Raw genomic sequence first — 19,542 nt, 5'->3', positions numbered from 1 at the left:
GACATAGTTGTCACGGGGTGTCTCGGTCAGATGAGTGTCCGACCCTTAATTTTGGCTCAGGTCACGATCCCAGGGTCGTGCAGTCGAGCCCCACATCGGGTTCTGTGCCGAGTGAGGATTGCTTGGGATTCTCACTCTCCCTCTGCCCCTCTCCCCTCTCCCCTCTCCCTGCTCGTGCGCTCACACTCTCTCTCACCCCAATAAATAAATAAATAAATAACGGTTGTCACAGTATGTCTAGTTTTCTATTGGTAGTGTCATGGGAACTGAAAGTTCTGGATAATAGAGATGAAGACTACACTTGGGAATGGGGACAGCTGGCTCCGGGGAGAAAGAGTGATGACAAGATTACAAACATTTATCTGGTGCTTACTCTGGATCGCTGCTATTAATTCTTTCAACCCCTCCATGGTCTCGTGGAGGGCAAAATTGAATCAGAAAGAGCTTAAATGACCTCACTGTCACGTTGGCCCCTAGGCTGGGTTCCTAGGGAACCCTCCTCACTTAGGGGGTTTCTGAGTGAGGAGGTTCACTGCAGAATGCCACTTTGGGCATTCCATTTCTATGGGAGTCTTTTCTGGTTACCATGGGATCTGACATAAGGTTCCAGGCATCAGTGATTCTCCAAGTCAGACAAGCAGTGAGAGCGCCCGTCGTTTCAAAGCAAGACCTGAGTCATGGGTTCTCAGCCTGGGACTCATTGCCTTGTTCCAAGAGATAGGATGGATGTGACTGGGCACGGTGGAGGGGAGTATGAGTCCCTGTAGGGAACGATGGTGTTGAGCCTTGAGTACTATAGCAGGGCAATAATACATACAGTGAATGGTGGGGAAAGGCACTACGGGAACAGGACTGTGTTTTGCGGAGGCCAGACACGGTGCCTACACCTTTTGTTCCGGGAAATGGTGACATAAAAAGTGAAAACAGTGAGTCTCCAGGTGCAGAGCATCAGCTAGACAGTGTAGAGAGGCCAAGAGCTAGGACTAGAGTCATGAGAAGTTTCATAAAGTTAAAAGGAGAGGAAAGGTGTCCTTACCTCTTTTACATTCACATGAAGGTTGGAGTCGACAAACGTCGGGGTGTACAAGAGCATGATGTTTGTCCAGTGGAAAGCAAAAGAACCGAAAACAATGGCCCAGAGTGGGAGAGACTTAATCATAGCCTTGATCGGCAGAGACTGTGTTCTTGAGCTGCTCTGGGAAAAAACAACAACAACGAAACGTTGACTGTCAGCCCATTAGAAGAAGCTGGAACGCGGTTTCTTTGGGCACAGAATCTGGGAGCTGCCACCGTGGAGCGTCCGTGTCCTACCTGCTGCTGGTTGAGGGATGACAAGATGTAGTTCTTCTCACTGACGCTTATACACGGGTGGGTCTTGGGGTCGTCATAGAACAGAAGGAACCAGAGAAGACTCACGCCACAGCCACAGGCGCCTCTCAAAGCAGAACAGGTTAGAATTGAAATTGCTTCTGTCCGTAGTAAGTGCCCTTCCCACCCTGACGTGTCTCGTCATCGGTCTGAGAACCTGAACCTCCTCTTTCTTCTTTGCAACTTTACAGCAAGGCTTGCATTTTGGGCAGTCCTCTCTGTATCCGAGGCTGCCTCTGCCTCCGGAATGAATTTTGCGGAAAGGGCGGCAAGCCCTCTGGCCCTCGAGCCTCTGTATCCCTCCACTCATGAGAGTGGACCTCCCTGCTCCTAGACAGACCCTCATCTCTAGATCCCCGATGTGTCCCACCGTGAGAAGACGGCACAGCCGAGACCTCAAAGGGCTTGACCATCACCTAGCTTTGGGAGCTTCGGTCTTGGCCACGCTCCTAAGATACAGCCCCGGCCTGAGGGATTATACAAGTCCTCCATGAGTTTGCCAAGCGATTTGTCGTTTTTGAGTGTTTTGTACTAATGACCCTTTAGCAATCCTGTTAGGACAGGGGGTGCAGTGCTCGTCAGTGCATCTTCCAGAAATGCATTCATTCATTCTGTACCATTCACTATTCTAGGCGCTGGGGGTACAGCCGTGGATAGACCAGACAGATATTTCTGTCTTCGTGGAGTTTATTTTCTAGTGGATGAGAAGGAGAGCATGAAAAGTAAGTAGGTAAAAGGTGTTAAATGTCAGTGGTAAGAGCTGTGGAGAGAAGTTGCGGGGGAGGAGGTGAGGGGTGAGTGTCAGGCTCCGTGGAGGCTGGGATGTGGATGTGGGGCCAGGCAGAGGGGGCAGAGAGTGCCAGAGCCCTAGGTTATGAGGCCAGTGTGACTGGAGAGGAAGCAAGGGCTGGGGCGAGGCGGTGGGGGGTGGGAGGGTCCTGGTGGCTCCGTCGGTTGAGCGTCCGACTTCGGCTCAGGTCACGATCTCGCGGTTCAGGAGTTCAAGCCCCGCGTCAGGCTCTGTGCTGATGGCTCGGAGCCTGAAGCCTGCTTCCGATTCTGTGTCTTCCCCTCTCTCTGCCCCTGCCTTGCTCGCGCTCTGCCTCTCTCTCTCTCAAAAACAAATAAGCATTAACAAAAAAAAATTTTTTTAAAGCATATTGACAACATACAACTCCCACCTCACTCCGTGGCCTGAGGACCTAATCCCAAGGTGACGCGTAAGTGGAGAGAAGCCCCCTAAGACATGGGCAATACGTACATTTCCGTGTGACAGTTTAGCCCTCAGAAAAGTCCTGTGGTGCTGTCAGGGAATATTGATGTGCAGAAAGGTCAGCTTGCTCGCTCCGAGATGCGTGGTTAGTAAGCGGTCACCGACACTTAGCATGAATCACGTTTTTAGGGAGGGAATACGGTCCTAGGGGAGGAGCCTGGGGCAGAGCTTTGAAGAAAGCCAGGAGTTCGTGGCAAGGAGAAGAGGAAAAGTCTGCAGAAGACTGAGCAGGAATGGCCAGAAGAATGAAGTCTGGTCAGGGGGTCAGGCAGACACCCCCCCCCCCCCCGCTGCCCCCGGTATTGTTGGATGTGATTGAGAGTTCAGGTTCAGGACCGAAGAACCTCCACTTGATTTGTGGGCATGGAGGCTTGGCCAGCTCTAACATTTGTGAGGCCCGGGGCAAGACACAGGAACATTTAAAAGTCGCAAATAAAGCTACTGATTTGTACTACACTTGAATATAATATGTCTTCTCGTCCTGTGTTGACCCCGCTAACTTCAGAATGGCCTGGAGAGAGACTTCTGCTTTCTGATCCGGCACGTAAGGAACTTGGAAGAGTCATCCTTCCCATCCTCGTGACCAGAAAAGTGTTTAGCAGACTAAAAATCAACAAGTCGCCTTCGATCCCACAGAGAGTTGAGGTCATAGGGCAAGCTGTGGCTCCCCCAAATTGGAGAGACGGACAGGTGGACACAGAGAATGGCGGCTCCCCGGAAGAGAGGACTGGAAGCGTAAAACTGCACGGAACCAGTACCAGGGCAGGAGGAAATTAATGAAGGCTGACCTCTTACCCTCCATGAGATTCATGATTTTTAAAGCCATTAACTTCATATAAATTATTACGTTATAGTCAGGTTTTTTTTTTTTTAATTTTTTTCAGTTCTGAATAATGACTGGGATTTTACAGAAAGAGACTCACCAAAAATATAGAAGACCATGGGCCAGCCCAGGGATTGGCAGATGAATCCAGTCACAAGCAGAACAATGAAGGGCCCCAGCAGAACCCCTAATCAGAAAGCACAAAGAGCGCCCCTAAGGAGCAGACATCTGAACCTAGAGATAATGTAGCGTCAGGGTAGCAATGAACGATTTCCGGTGAAATACATTTGTAGAGCAAAACACTGGGCAGAAGAAACGAATAAAATATTTACTTTCCCCCCCCCCTCCCTTTTTCTGTTGTTTGAGATAAAGAAGCCTCTCCTTCTTTCTAGACAGTTTCCGCATCTTTAAAGGGGGGCTGCCGGAACAGATGGTTTCCAAAGCCCCGGGCAGTTAAAAACACACATCTTTTACAGCTCTAGGAAGAACACGGCACAGTGAGGTAGCAGTGACACTCACACCTTCGAGGCCCTAGGTCGTTACCTGATAGACTCAGGGAGGTGAGTCGGCCTCGTTCCAAGGGTGGAGCCCACTTGACCCATATTGCGTGCTGAGCTATTAATGCTGACCCCTGAAATCAGAAGGATTAGGACATCTGATCTCTGATGCTTCCTGTGAATTCCAGCCCTGTTCACTTGTTGCGTTATCTTAGTACCTGGGAAACTCCCTGGGCCGCCCGACATGCGATGATGCAAGCTTCTCCACCTTCAGCGGCCATCGGCAGGATCAGGCTAAACAGGGAACTGAGTAATAGTGCAGAGCCGATCATTTTCTTGATGGAGTATTTTTCAGACAAGTATCCAACAGGAATTTGGATGATGAGTGTGCCATAGGAGATGGAACTGAAGATGATGCCCTGGGTTTTAGGACTCCAGTTGTACACAGGGTTCTGGGGGGGAAAAGAGAGACAGAGAGACGCATGGAGTTACTCTGCATCCTGGTGAGTTACTGTGATAGTCAGGGATGCGGGGACGCTGGTCTGCAGGCTTCCTTGGGGTCAAGGAGCTCCCCTCTGCTTCATTTTCCATCATGGGACCTTTGCTGCTCCTTTATAACATCATTTCCTGTGGGTACTGACATTTCACACTGGTATCTTCAAGGCTAATGGCGAGTCCTTGCACCGTCTCTACCCCCAGTACAGTGTAGACGTTTAATACTTATTCCTGGAACATTGCTACTCTGCGTGTCAGGTCTTCTGTGGAATACTACACTTGCCGCCATCATTAATTGCCTGTTGCCTTCTGTCTTCCTCCGACTCCTCCGTTAAGTTACCCTCGTTCCCCAGACAGACATTTCCCCACATACGTACTACTCCCGGAGACAGAAACCGTGATCGATCGAATCGTGAAGAGAAAGTGTCGGGCTGAACCGTGAAAATCATTGGATGAGACAGTGAAGGAAGAGGGCCAATTCTCTTTTGGTGCTTGGTTCTCTCCTTTTCTAAAATGTTCTGTCTCGTGTTTCCAAAATCCTCCCCTGAGATCTGTCAACTCACTTGTATTCCACGCTCTACTGCCTGAGCACAGCCTCCTGTCACCGGGCCACCTCTGCTCTGAGCTCCTGTGTCTACTGTTGCCCGTAAATATAATTGCCTCCCTAGTTTTTAGCTGCATTTTGTAATTTCAGGTTACAACTCAGATCTGCTCTGTGGAAACAATTTTCTGGTGAGTTTTCATCTTTTGGATGTGTTTGGAAAATACATGCTGTATTCTCTCTCTCTCTCTCTCTCTCTCTCTCTCTCTCTCTCTCTATCTATCTATCTCTCTTCCATCTAGTTCCTTTGTATGGCCGCAAAGAGAATTCCTTTTGTGTGACTCCGATGTGAAGGAGATCAGTTTCCCTGGATCTTCTAAAGAGGCTCTTTTTTTTTACGTGTGTGGCCCCTGCAAATACCCATTTTTCTAGAATATGGGGTTCTCAATATTTAAACCAAAGCAATGGAATACTACAAATGTTTCAGGATACCGTTCAAGGAAAAATTGGATAAAAAGATTTTAACAGATTTCTGAGGGACAAACGATGCAATAAACTGCATACTTAATCTTTGACATAAAAAGTACAACTTGACACGTGTAATTATGTGCATGCTCACAAAACCGTCACCACAGTCAAGGAAATGTACGTGTTCCTCACCTCCAAAAGTTTCCTTACTTCTTTTTGTAATTCCTCTTTCGTGCTGTTCTCCCACCACTGATCTTCTCTGCCTGTCACGACATCAACGTTTTTATTTTCTGGAGGTTTTCTATAAATTCGCCGTACTTATTTTGAGTTTCATGCATTTATTTTTAGCATTCATTTGTGATAGTGCAAAGCAGTACCCTGTTTTAGGACTGTACTATAGCGTGTGCATTCATTCATCTGTTGAACCTTTTTATTGTTTCCAGTTTGGGGCTGTTACAAATAAAGCGACTGTGGGCATTTACGTACAAGTCTCTGTACGGACATGTGTTTTCATTTCTCTTCAGTAAATACCTGGCATGGAATGGGGGGATCATACGGTAGGTCACTGAAGTGGTTGTACCATTTTACATCCTCCCCAGCGATGTTAGAGGCTTCGGTGTGTAGTCATAAACCTTTATGGATTTAATTTGTTTGTCCCTAATGACTGATGATGTGGGACATCTTTTTGTGAGTATTTGCCATCCTTCCCTGTATCTTCCTTGGCGAAAAGACTGTTTACATTTTTCCCATTTTCTTATTGGGCTTTTGTTTCATTTTTATCGAGTTTTGATAGAATTCCTTTATTAGACAGGATTTGCAAACATTTATCCCTGTCTCAGGTCTCTTTATTCTCTCAACAGCTCTTTGGAATGGAATGGAATGGAATGGAGTCCAATTTTATGTATTTTCTTTTGTGGATCAGGAAAAAAATCAGGAGTTTATATCTGTGTGAGTTGGTTTCTGAACTCTCTATTTTATTTCATTGACTCTTTTTTGTGAGCTATACCACACTGTTTTGATTACTATAACTTTATGACAAGCCTTAAAGCCAAGTAAGTGGTATTAGTCCTACAAATACTGACTTTTCAACAAACATCCAAAGACAATTCACAAATGGTGGTAGAACAATTGTATATCTGTATGTAAAAAAAGAATCTTCTGGGGCGCCTGGGTGGCGCAGTCGGTTAAGCGTCCGACTTCAGCCAGGTCACGATCTCGCGGTCTGTGAGTTCGAGCCCCGCATTGGGCTCTGGGCTGATGGCTCGGAGCCTGGAGCCTGTTTCCGATTCTGTGTCTCCCTCTCTCTCTGCTCCTCCCCCGTTCATGCTCTGTCTCTCTCTGTCCCAAAAATAAATGAAAAACGTTGAAAAAAAATTAAAAAAAAAAAAAAAAGAATCTTCAACCCAACATACATAAAAATTAAGTCTAAATGAATCATATGTTTAAATGTAAAGCCTGAAATTATACAATTTTAGAAGAAAACATAGCAAGAAGAGTGGTTTTTTGCCTCGGGCTATGCAAAGATTCCTTAGGTATAAAAACGAAAGCATTACCCACAAAAGAAATGTTAATAGAAGTTCTTTCTGCAGAAGGAAATGAAATCGCTCAGGAGCATGGATCTGTATTAAAAAAGGAAGTGCATCAGAAAAGAATAAATGAAGGGATAAAATGTTTTATTTTGGAGGTGCCTGCGTGGCTCAGTCAGTTGAGGGTCCCGACTCCTCATGTTGGCTCAGGTCATGATCCCAGGGTTGTGGGATTGAGTCCCGCCCCGCATCGGGCTCCGTGCTGAGTGTGGAGCCTGCTTAGAATTCTCTCTCTCCCTCTGCCTCTCTCTCTCTCTCTCTCTGTCAAAGTAAATAAATAAAAAGAATATTTCACTTTGAATTATTCTAAAAGATAACTATTTGTTGAAAGCAGTAGTGTAATCATGTACTTATAATGTGGATACTGAAATGAATAACAGCACTTTCCCAAGAGTCGGGAGAGCAAAATTAGGAATAATGTGTTATAAAGTACCTGCAGCGCACATGAAGCAGTTTGGTATTATTTGACGGTGGATTTAAATTTTTTTTTTAACATTTGTTTATTATTGAGAGACAGAGAGAGACAGAGTATGAGCGGGGGCAGGAGGCAGAGAGAGGGGGGAGACACAGAATCCAAAGCAGGCTCCAGGCTCTGAGCTGTCGGCACAGAGCCCGACGCGGGGCTCGAACTCCCAGACTGTGAGATCATGACCTGAGCTAAAGTCAGACACTTAACCGATGGAGCCACCCAGACACCCCGATGTGATGGTGGATTTAGATGATGAAAAAATGTATATTGGAAATGCTGGGGCAACTACTAAATCAGGTGTCTTTTGGGGGTTGCCTGGGTGGCTCAGTTGGTTAAGCATCTGACTCTTCGTTTTGGCTCAGGTCATGACCTCACACACAGTTCAAGAGTTTGAGCCCCATGTCAGGCTCTCACTGACATTCTAGAGCCTGCTTGGGATTCTCTCTCTCCCTCCCTCTTTGGCCCTCCCCTGCTCGCTCTCGCTCAAAATAAATAAATAAAAAATGAAATAAAACAGGTGTTTTTTAAAGTCTAAATGATACATGAAAAGAAGAAATAAAATTGAATCACTTAAATAATTAAACCCAGAGAAGGCAAAAAAGAGAATTCAGAAAAAGGAAACAGAGAACAGATGTAACAAATAGAAAACAGTTACCAGTTTTATATTCGTCTCTTTCTCCTTTCAGTTCTAACAGTTTTCACCTTCTGTATTTTGCTGCTCTGTTGTTAGGGACATGCATGTTCAGGATTATTGTATCTTTTTGGAGACTTGACTCCTTTATCATTAGGTAATACCCCTTTATCTCTGATAATCTTCCTTGCTATAAATTCTGCTTTGTCTGAAATGAATATGGCTACTTAAGTTTTCTTTTGATTAGTGTTTTCGTGGGTGCATCACATCTTTCTTTATCCTTTTACTTTTTATCTATCTGAGTCTTTGTATTTAAGAAGAGTTTCTTGTAGTTTCTATGTCTAATGACCTTTATTTCTTATCCATATCTGATCATTTCTGTCTTTTAACTGGTATATGTGGACCATTCATATTTAAAATGATTATTGATATGGTTGGATTAAAACCTCCTTTTTTTTTTTTTTTTTTTTTTAACATTTCTCGTATGGCCGGCCTGTTGGCAATAAATTACCTCCGTTTTTATTTGCCTGAAATAGTCTTCATTCTTTCACTTTGGGGGTAATTTCATTGGATATAGAATTCCATTTTGGCAGATTCTTTTTCTTTTAACACTGCAAAGATTTTTTTCCCCTTCTCTTCTTGTTTGAATGGTTTCTGATAAGAAGTCTTCTAAATTCGTCTCCTTGTTCTTCTGTCGGTAAGATACTTTTCTCTCTGGCTTCATTCAGGATGTTCTCTGTGTTCTGGTTTTCTGCAATTTAAATATGTCCAGTCGGTTTTTCTTGTTGTTAATTATTTGCCTTTTTGGTATTTATCCTGTTTGGCGTTCTCTGAGCTTCTTGGACTTGTGATTTGGGGCCTGCCAGTAATTTTGGAAAGTTCTCCGCCATGAGTTTGTCAAGTATTACTTCTTGGGATTCTTTCTCTCTAACCCCCCTCCCACTCAGGTGTGCTCTCTCCCTCTCTCTCAAAATTAATAAATAATATCATATATTGAAAAAAAATTAATAAATAATAAAAACATTAAAAAAAACAAATGTTACTTTTGTCACTCTTTCTTTTCTTTTCTTTCTTTCTTTCTTTCTTTCTTTCTTTCTTTCTTTCTTTCTTTCTTTCTTTCTTTCTTTTCTTTTTGTTTTGCTTGGCCAAACATCTCAATTCTAGACACCCTAATGCTTGGTTTTTATCCTTCTTCACAGGGAAGGATTCACACAACAAAGCCCTTCACAAATATCGAGGAATGCTGTAATCATGGGACATGTTTAGTTAGGTTATTATTAGCAAGGTGGTTGAAGCCTTAGACTTCTTCTTCTGATTATTAGTGTCCCATCAATTATGATAACATGCAATCTCTACGCCACCTAATTAGAAAGACAGGATTTGCAATTTAGGACTACAGCCAGTATTTTTCATATACCTTCGTGACATCCAGGCTCTCCTCTGTGGAGGTGTTGGGCGCACCGTGTGGGCCCGAGCTGTTCACCATGACCACCATTGTGAGGCTCAGACACGTGCGCTGTGACATTATGATACTGTTACAGACGTGCAAGAGGAGAGCCAATCCGTAGCGGAAGGAGCAAACACTTGGAACTAAGAAGTAAAACAGAAAGTGTCCATTGTTAACACAGCCGAGGTAAAAACATACAGTAACTTTAGGAAGGGCACTCGGAAACTTGGAGCCATTCTAATATTATTTATCATATATTTTGTATTTTATATATAATCTATACGTATAGATTATATATAAAATATATATTATATATATTATAATATATGTATTATATATCGCAGTTTATATCACAGATTATATATATATATCGCAGTTCGTGGGTTCGAGCCTCACCTTTAGGAAGGGCACCCGGAAACTTGGAGCCATTCTAATATTATTTATTATATATTTTATATTTTATATATAATCTATAAGTATATATTATATATAAAATATATATTATATATATATTATAATATATGTATTATATATCGCAGTTTATATCACAGATTATATATATATATCACAGTTCGTGGGTTCAAGCCTCACCTTGGGCTCTGTGCTGACAGCTCAGAGCCTGGAGCCTGCTCGCGATGCTGTGTCCCCCTCTCTCTCTGCCCCTCCCCCCCCTCATGCTCTGCCTCTCGGCCTCTCAAAAATGAATAAACATTTAAAAAATTTTGTTTAAAAAGAAAGGAATTAGACTTTTAAAGGTCGATACTGTATCCAGCCAGCTAGCCAAAAGTCACTGTCGTTTCTAAAAAAACATCTGCTGTTTGGGGTAGGTTTTCTACGTGGGGAATACGCAAATAGTGATGATTTCGTTGGTTCTTTGGCGATCCTCGTGTCTTTAATTTCCTGTTCTCCTTGGATCAGAACCGCCGGTGAATTGTTGGCCGCACTTAGCATCCCTGGTTTTCATACCATGGTTCCTGATTTACACGGAGTAGCTCTGATGTTTGCACATTTCAGACAATGCTTGTCGAAGGCTTTGTTGTGGATGTGCTTTCCTAAGTGTGTTTTCTCTTGCTGTGTAAAAAAAAGTCTGCAAACCGAATGGCCTAAAACGACACCCATTTGTTAAGACAGTTCTGCAATTGAGAAGTTTTAGCATAGAGTTAGCATAGTACACTTAAGTTTTCTGCTCATGACCTCAAAGGCTAAAATCAAGGGATCAGCCAGGCTAAGTTCTCAGCTGAAGGTTCTAAGCAAGGATCTATTTCCATTCTCGCTCAGGTTATGGTAAGGATTCAGTTGTCTGTGGATACGGTACTGAGGTGGCCGTCTCCCTGCTGGCTGTCGGCTGGGAGATGCTTACAGTTCCAAGCGGCTGTTCCTGTGACTTGTCACGTGGCTTCCTGCAGCTCTGAAACCAGCCCAAAAGAATCTAGCTTAATGTTGAACCCTCTCACACTTGGACTCTCCCTAGCTGCTTGGTCTCTGACCTCTAGACCCAAGTGGAAGGGCTGGGTAATTTCCTGGATGATTTCCCTATTTTAAGATCAGCTCATTTGGGACCATGTTTAAATCTGCTAAATCCCTCCAGGCGGCACCTAGCTTAGTGTTTGCTTAAATAACTTGCGGGAGGTGCACACACACCGGGGGCCAGAATCTTAGGGGTAGTCTTAGACGGCTAGCCACCACGGTCCACCCTCTGGTCCTTAAAAGCTCATGTTCATCCCCCACGCAAAACACATTCACCCCCTTCCACGGTTCCTTAAAAGTCTCATCTTATCATACAATATCAGCCCACGTCCATTGCCTCCTCCAGATCTCAAAGTCACAGATCTCATCGAAATGATCTTAAACCCATGTGAAGGAGGTTCCTAGAAATAACCCCCGCTAGGGCACGATATTTCTGTATCTGTGGACTTACGAAGGGGGAGACAAGGTACGTGTCCCCAGGACTCCGGCCACACATGCTGAGGCACACTGGACACTTGCTACGGCTCTCCCAGTTCCAGAAGGGGGAGAGAGGGTAAAAGGGCATTGCTGATTCTGAAGTGTTTTGAAGTTCGGCTAAACAAATGTTGGATTTGCTGCTAAGTGGAAAAAAAAAAAAAAAAAAGGCGGTAATGCCTGGAAAATTCGTTTTCTGCACGGCTCTCCCTTTGTAAACAGATAAAAATAGTAGGCGAAATATATTTAAAATAAAGTATGTCCTTAAAAGCATGGATGATCTGCCAGGAAAAATGAAATATTCAGGCCGAGGGTTCCGTGAAGACGGACTCCTCGAGGCATAAACTGATCTTTGAAGGCAGATTTTTTTTCCCTGAAAGCATTTGATCTCAGTGTCTTTTGTTTGTTTTTTGTTTCTGTTTTGCCTCCCAGGGCTTGGGGACAACAGGAGTCAAATACCAATCCCCAGGCAATGGGAGGGGTCTGGTAAGAGACCTTCTTCTCAGATACCCAGATGCCAAACATCTCCTGGCTCGGTGAAGGGTGAACACACCGACACACAGCCTTGCCAGGGACACTGCTGAAACTTCCGCCCTGTGCAGACAGGCCCTGGAGCTCAGCAGAGGGAAGAAAACCATTCAGTCATCAGCCAGTCCTTCCAATGGCTTGTGGCCTAATGCTGACTGTCCAGGGGCCATCAGAAAAATGTCTCCAGCCGCACATGGATGCACGCACCCTGAGAATGGCTTGCTCCAAAGCTTTCTAAGCCTCATCTTTAAAATCAAAAGGAAAGGGGCGCCTAGGTGGCTCCGTGTCAGGTTAAACATCCGACTTCGGCTCAGGTCATGATCTCACGGTTCCTAAGTTCAAGCCCCGCATCAGGCTCAGTGCTGACAGCTCGGAGCCTGGAGCCTACAACGGAGTCTGTGTCTCCCTCTCCCTCTGTCTCTCTCTCTCTCTCTCTCTCTCTCTCTCTCTCTCTCTCTCTCTGCTCCTCCCCTAATCGCATTCTGTCTGTCTGTCTCTCTCTCTCTCAAAAATAAACATTAAAAAATTTTTAAATAAAATCAAAAGGAAAACGAATGGACCTGGAAAACTAATAGGGACACTCGGGGGGGAAAAAAATCCCTGGAGGAGAGAAAAAAGCTTCCAGAGGGCCAGGGGGAGCAGGGCTCATGTGCAGAGGAGGGTTCGTGTCACGGTCGTTGGGGGGCCTATTTCAGTTTATTCTCTTACTCCAGGAAGAACGTGAGTTACTTCTAAGTAAGTCTTGAGTTAGAAAGTAAACCACAAGGGAAATTGTCAAGTGCTCAGGCCTGGCAACAGTAAAATACTGCAGGTGCAACTCCTCGGCAGTTAGAGCAAAAGGTGCACCCCGAGGATATTAACCAGAAAAGAAGAGAAAATTCAAGGACTTGGGACATTAACAAAGGAACACACCGCAAGAGCCTGACAGGAAGGAAACGTCAAGCAGAAGGACAGAATCGATGATAGATGCCATGTGAGCTTATATGGTTTATGTGCTTTTGTGTTTATGCGTTGTATACACTCATGTGCAAATTTGAGTATCGATTAAGTGGACAATAGAAAAATGACCAAAATCACAAAAAAGCAAAAATAATACAAGAAGAAATGTGAGACGTAACAGACCCCCCATCTTTACATAAATTATTCATTGCCCCGCCCCCTTCCGGGATTCTGTTCCCTATGACATTCACGCAATTCTAAGACCATAGTGCTACTTTCTTCTCGTCCTTTCCCTGCCCGACTCAGAATAAACAGTTTTCAGTAAATATCCACGTGTTGATGTCCAAGGATGCGGTGACTCAGGACCATTCATCCTGTCTTCGCTTCCATCCATGTCTTTCTCCTTGAGACAGGGCAAAAGTAGTTGACCCTTTCTGGTACTCTCCACCACGTGATTAAGTGGACGAGTGTGTAAGAATTGAAACAAAGAACACGAATTGTTTTTATTTAGGGTTTTTCTTTTTTTTTTTTTAAGTTTTTCATTTATTTTGAAAGAGAGAGGCAGAGAGAAAGGGAGAGAGAATCCCCAGGGGGCCCCCGCACCGTGAGTGCTCAGAGCCTGACAAGGGGCTCAAACTCACGAACCTGTGAGATCATGACCCAAGCCGAAATGAAGAGTCAGATGCTTAATCGACTGAGCCACCCCGGTGGCCCTAGGGTCTTCCTAATGGAAAACTATAGCAGGACGAAGGTTTTCACCTCTTTTCCCGGACATTCCTAAGACCCTTTATGTGTTTTCGTGGAAAAACGTGCTCACCCAGAATCTGTGATGCCATGTAAGAAGGAGAAAGCGTAACCAGTGAGACAGAGAATAATTTCTACCTTTCCTAGGAGAGAACTGGTTATCCATCTGCACGAATGGGATTCCGGTTTCTTCTTTTCTTGCTGCCGGGTCTGGTCTCCACTGCAAGAGCAAAACACTTTGGTGTCAGCATAACAGGGAAGAACTGACTAAACACCACCCAGTACTACCTTCCGATTGAAAACACGCATCACAGGGAAACGCTGCATACCCCCGCCCCCACTTAACTCAATCATGCGTTTCCTCTGACGCTGCACTCGGACGCTTTGTGGGTTGATTAAAAATATATAACCCCCCTGAAAACTATTTTTAAAAAGAATAAAAACCCTGCTAACCCATGATTCTATGTCCCGTGAAAATATCCCTCAAAAGTGAACCAACCGAGCAAAAACTGAGGGAAATCGCTGATGGTAGACCTGCCCTCCAAGGAATGTTAAAAGACGTTTTATGATTGCATTTGTAGAGCAAAAAAATAAAGAGGGTTTTCAGGCAGGGAGAGATTGCTAAAGGTCAGAAACTCGAATGTACCAAAAAAGAACGTCAGAAAAGGAGTAAGTAAAGGTAAAATAAATTATTTTTTCTTCTAGCTTAATAGAGCTGGAAGAGAACTCTCTGTGGGTTAACTTCGCCTTCTCACGGGCAGGCGGATCATTCTGCACAGGACTTTCCCCTTGGACAGACTGGCTGCTGCTGCTCTGTCTGCCCTTAACCGTCCGCAGACGCTGGTCCTGGGCTCGTCTACAACTTTGACGTTCGGCCCCATCCCCTTCGATGACCGGATGCTTGAAAGACAAATTCCTGAGGTTGGATTTGCCAAGTATTTTTGAGTAAACAGCTGGTCCATCAGCATTATCATTTGCCGAACTGTCTGCTTGGCTGCTGTTTATTTCAAAATACACACACACGCACAGACACACCCACGTGCCACACACATCCTGTACAAACACACACGTGCTCTGCGCCCACTTACGAACGCATCTCAACCCACACATAACAAACTCCAGCACAGACATCGCAAACGTACTTCTGCATACTTTCCACCATACGCACCACAGACACCCCCACACCACTCACACAACGCCACGCAATGCACAACACGTGGCTTCTCTTTCCTTGTCTGTCCACACAACTGCTCTCCTCCCCTTAATCCCTAGAAATAGGTTCTTTTTACTTTCCCTTAGGAAAAATCTGTGGAAATAGATCTTGCCCCCAAATTTCCCCAGCTTGCTAAACTGATAGGATCTTTAACGGAGAAGCTCCCCCCACCCCCCCAGCCATCACTCTGGGGACCTGTTAATTGCATTTAGTGAGTAGCAATATAAGAGTGAGACTGACCTGATTCAGGACAGAAAAGCAATTCCTTCTTCCCTCGGATGACTTTGAACTTTTGAAAAGTACTGAATTTCTGGATTTACCCATTTTAGCCCCACTAATCCATCAGCAAATCCTCATGACGACCTCGTTATGTCAAAGTTAAAAGCTTACTCTTTAACTTTCACCCTTCCTCGAGTCTTCAGGGGAGGAGTATGACTGTTAGAATCTTCCAGTGGACTAGAAGCGTCCTGGAAATCCACCATCGAATTCATGGCCGTAGTCGACAGCATCGCTAGTCTCCTGCCGGGAGGAAGAGAACCAGCCTGGTAGTCAGTGCTCCTAGGACAGATGTTTTCTATTGAGGATGCATCTGGGTTCACAGGACCACTCCTACAGGAATGCTGTGGCTTTTCATGCCCCATAAATGCCCCGTTAGCTTTTTGCCAGCCTGCCTTCCTTTTCCCCTTTTTTTTCCTTCTCTCTGTCTGGCTTCCCTTCCCTTCCCTCCCCTCCCCTCCCCTCTTTTCCCCTCCCCTCCCCTTCCCTCCCTTTTGCAAAGGCCACATCTGTCTGACATTCAAGCTACTCAGAGAGAGATGCATTTTATTAAAGTATATCCTGCAAAGGGAGTGATTTCCCCATGGCTTCTGCAATGAGCAAATTCTCCTGGTTCCACCACCTCTCCGTAGGTATACCCGAGAGTGCTTTTACCTTGGAGTTCTGTGAAGGCAACCTACTGATCAGATAGGAACATCTGAGCCCTTAAATCGAGGATTTTGGACGATAGTTTCTTACATACATAAGATTATTTTTTTTAAAGATGTGTGAGTATGCTTATAAAGTGCCTAATACATGTTTGGCACTTAGCAGACACTCTACAAATTGAATCAGTTATTTTCTCTCTAAAGAAATGCTGAAGACTTTTTTTATGATGATTTATCTTTGAGAGAGAGAGACAGAGCTTGAGCAGGGAAGGGGCAGAGAGAGGAGACACAAAATCCGAAGCAGACTTCAGGCTCTGAGCTGTCAGCACAGAATTTGACACAGGGCTTAAACCATGAACCGTGAGATCACGACCTGAGCCGAAGTTGGACACTTGACCAACTGAGCCACCCCGGCACCCCAGGAAGTGACGAAAACTTTAACTTGCTTGCCCAGGAGACTTTGATGTCTTATACATTCCGCTGGATTTTTTTCCTTGTGAGAATTCCAGATTCTGGTTTGTACGGTTTGAGGGCAAGGCTGGTGGTTTCTGGCATTTTCTGACCATTTAGTGGTTAAAAGCCCCAGATCACCAGTTGTTCAATGTCCATGTTTTAAGTAAACAATGTTCCCACTTAGTATCAATGTCTCTGGTTCCAGTTACTGATTACCCGAAGGGAACTATCCTTCTGTGTGTTGGCTCCAAAGCTTTCTGTTGCTCTGTGATACGCTTTCAAATCACTTCTGGGTTCTACATTTGGATTCTGTGCTTTTCTTATTAAGTTTTTAGATGTACCATTATACTGGAATTTTCAAACGTGCAAGAAAAGTAGAACAGTCTAATATAACCACGTGCCCATTAATCAGTAATTATCAACGTTTGGCCACTGGAGATACATATAGAGATATCTCCAGTGTTTGTTTTCTGTAGTATTTTAATATTTATTTGTTTTTGAGACAGAGACAGACAGAGCACGAATGGGGGAGGGGCAGAGAGAGAGGGAGACACAGAATCCGAAGCGGGCTCCAGGCTCTGAGCCGTCGGCACAGAGCCCGACGCGGGGCTCGGACCCACGGACCGCGAGATCATGACCTGAGCCGAAGTCGGACGCTCAACCGACCGAGCCACCCAGGCGCCCTTGTTTTCTGGAGTATTTTAAAGTAAACCTCAGATATTATGTTATTTCTCCCATAAAAAATACAGCATGGATATATAACTCATTAGTGATTTAAAAAAAAAAAAAAAACTAGCATGCTATCAGCACTTCTAAAAAACAGTAATCCCTTAGTATCACCAGAGAGCTAGTCATTATGAAAATGTTTCCAGTTGCTTCAGAGTTGTCCTTTTACACTTGATTTATTTAAATGAAGCTCCAAACAAGATCTGCCTGTGGCACTCAAGTGTTATGACTCTCACCTCTCCTTAATTTTGTGACCGTTCCTTCCTTCACTTTATATTTGCTGTTACTTAAAAATAACAACAGTCGTCGTAACAAAACAAGGCGATTTGCAGAGTGACTTTCATAACTGATTTGGCTAATTCCTTCCTTTTAGTGTTGTTTGATAAATTTCTTTATCCCTTATAGCCCCCAAACTGCTCGTATATGGAGAGGCTTGCTTAGATCCAGGACAAGAAGAACTCATGGGGTGCCGGAGACTTCCACGGTGGTGGCCTGGCTCACTTTGAGTGACATAAGATTGCTCAGTGGGTTCAGATATTCTCAGCTTGATTGGAAGTTCTCAGCCTATGGCCTTGGCCGTTTGTTGGTAAATGCTGAATCACTAAACGATCCGTTATTTTATTTCTATCATGCCTTCTTTAGGTAGGAGCTGGAATTTTCTACAAAATAAGAAATTTGCCTAATCTAATATTTGGCTACCCTGAAATACAGATTTCATAGGAAAGTCAGGATACTTTATAAAGTTGTAGAATAATAATTTAGTGCCTTAGCAAAGCTGACCAAGGAAAATTATGACCTCCTGGGTTTTCTTGGATGTGTTTCAATCTGCTGAGTCCCTATTTTTTGATGCTTAAATTGTCTCTTCTTTGGCCAGTAGGAAGCTATTCAAGCCGGTCTCTATTGTCCTTAAGACCTGACCTCGTTGTCTGGGATAGTGTCCTTGTTTTCTAACACACACACACACACACACACACACACACACACACACACGCACATTCCAAGCTCCTCTAGCGTATTTCCTGTTCTCAGACCTGGGCTTTCTCATGGAATGCAGGTTCCTTTCAGTAGGAAAAAGCATCCAGAGACCACACTCTAAGCATTGAGTATTCATTGCTCCTAGGTCCCATGGCTTCTAGGCCTTTTCAGTGGAAGAACTTCAAAAGGTGTTGTTTTTTTCAGTTACAAACTCTGTGTGTTATTTCCAATTCAAATGAAATGTTTGAGGGATTTTTTAGAACCTCTGATTTGACGCTCTTGACTTTTTCTCTTACATTGAACATCTTGATTCCTAATAAATATAATTACTTTTTTGTTTTATTGTAACGTACCTGTATACTTGTTCAGTGCCTACCCTGAAGGCTCAACAAAAGCATGGCACAGCCTCAGAACCTCTGGGGCTTCAATACAATAGTCCTGTCCCTTTAGTACTCATGGTGACAACATGAAGAGCTTGTCATTAGCACGGGACATCCTTATTAGAAGGACATATTTTGACAGAGACAGACATGTGCAGAGGGAAGAAGATACGAAGACGCAGGGAGAAGGCCATCTTCAAGCTGAGGAATTCCGGAGGCTACCAGGAGAGAGAGTCACAGGACCGATTCTCCCTCAACGCACGGACAGAATGGACTTCGCTGACATATTCAGACTTCTCTATGTGTGAGACAAGAAATTACGGCTTTTCAGCCACCCAGTTGGTGGCACTTCATAAAGGCGGCCCCAGGAAACGAATCCACATGCCCACTTGATTATCTCATTATCACCACTAACGTGTCCCAAAGTCAATTCGTTATCTTCCCTCTAAAAAGGATTCCTCTTCTTGCAGTCTCCGGTCAGGTGTTCGGACCCTGTGTGTGCAGTCTCTCAGGTTAGAGACCCCGACTCCTTAGTGTCTCTCTTCTCCACCCCAGCTCTTCCCTCCCTGGTTCAGTCCTCATCACTGCTATGTGGACCACACTGCAGACAGTCATTTAATAGACTTCCTGGTTCTGGAATTGGGCCAGAGTGTTCTATCCAGAGAGAAAATCTGTGCCTGTCACTCTTGCTTTGTGGGATACCCCTCAAGCTCCCTAACATGGCAAACATGACCTTTATGCACTGGTCATACCCCCCTCCCTAAGCTCATCTTCTGTTCTTTCCCCACTGATCGTGCATGATTCCTTTCAGAATCCATCCTGTTGTTTTTTGTGTGTTTTTTAGGTTTATTTACTTTGAGGGAGAGAAAGCAAGCACACAAGAGCATGGGTGGGGCAGGGGCAGAGAGAGAGGGAGTCAGAGAATCCCAAGCAGGTTCCATGCTGTCAGCACAAAGCCCGATGGGGGCTCGATCTGACGAACCGTGAGCTCATGACCAGAGCCAAAATCAGTCGTCGGGCCCTCCACTGACTGGGTCACCCAGGCACCCCAGAATCCATCCTGTTTCTTGTTCCCATGCTTTTGTACAAGTGGGGCTCCAATGTGGGGAATCTTACCATAAA

General features: G+C 44.6%; 1 protein-coding gene and 1 long non-coding RNA gene across 7 annotated transcripts in view; one reads left to right on the top strand and one right to left on the bottom strand.

Annotated features, from left to right (window-relative positions):
* Positions 1-15,628, bottom strand: part of SLC17A1 (solute carrier family 17 member 1) — a 35,813-nt gene extending 20,185 nt beyond the window's left edge. Inside the window, exons 1-8 of one of the 3 annotated variants that reach the window (XM_019830128.3) lie at positions 15,354-15,628; positions 13,889-13,970; positions 9,569-9,741; positions 4,180-4,413; positions 4,008-4,095; positions 3,565-3,651; positions 1,312-1,433; positions 1,037-1,195 (exon numbers count right to left, since the gene is read on the bottom strand). In XM_019830128.3, coding sequence (XP_019685687.1) covers positions 1,037-1,195; positions 1,312-1,433; positions 3,565-3,651; positions 4,008-4,095; positions 4,180-4,413; positions 9,569-9,741; positions 13,889-13,916 — 891 coding nt within the window. In that variant the 5' untranslated portion in view covers positions 13,917-13,970; positions 15,354-15,628. The other 2 variants (XM_003985735.4, XM_045057048.1) reach the window with 2 other exon arrangements.
* Positions 1-19,542, top strand: part of LOC109499514 — a 102,298-nt gene that overhangs the window by 23,144 nt on the left and 59,612 nt on the right. The gene's annotated exons all lie outside the window — the stretch shown is intronic.

This window comes from Felis catus, chromosome B2 (assembly GCF_018350175.1).
Source record: "Felis catus isolate Fca126 chromosome B2, F.catus_Fca126_mat1.0, whole genome shotgun sequence".
In the NCBI taxonomy this organism is placed as follows: Eukaryota; Metazoa; Chordata; class Mammalia; order Carnivora; family Felidae; genus Felis; species Felis catus.
The sequence above is the reverse complement of the archived record's forward strand: the minus strand, read 5'-3'. Positions and strand labels throughout refer to the sequence as shown.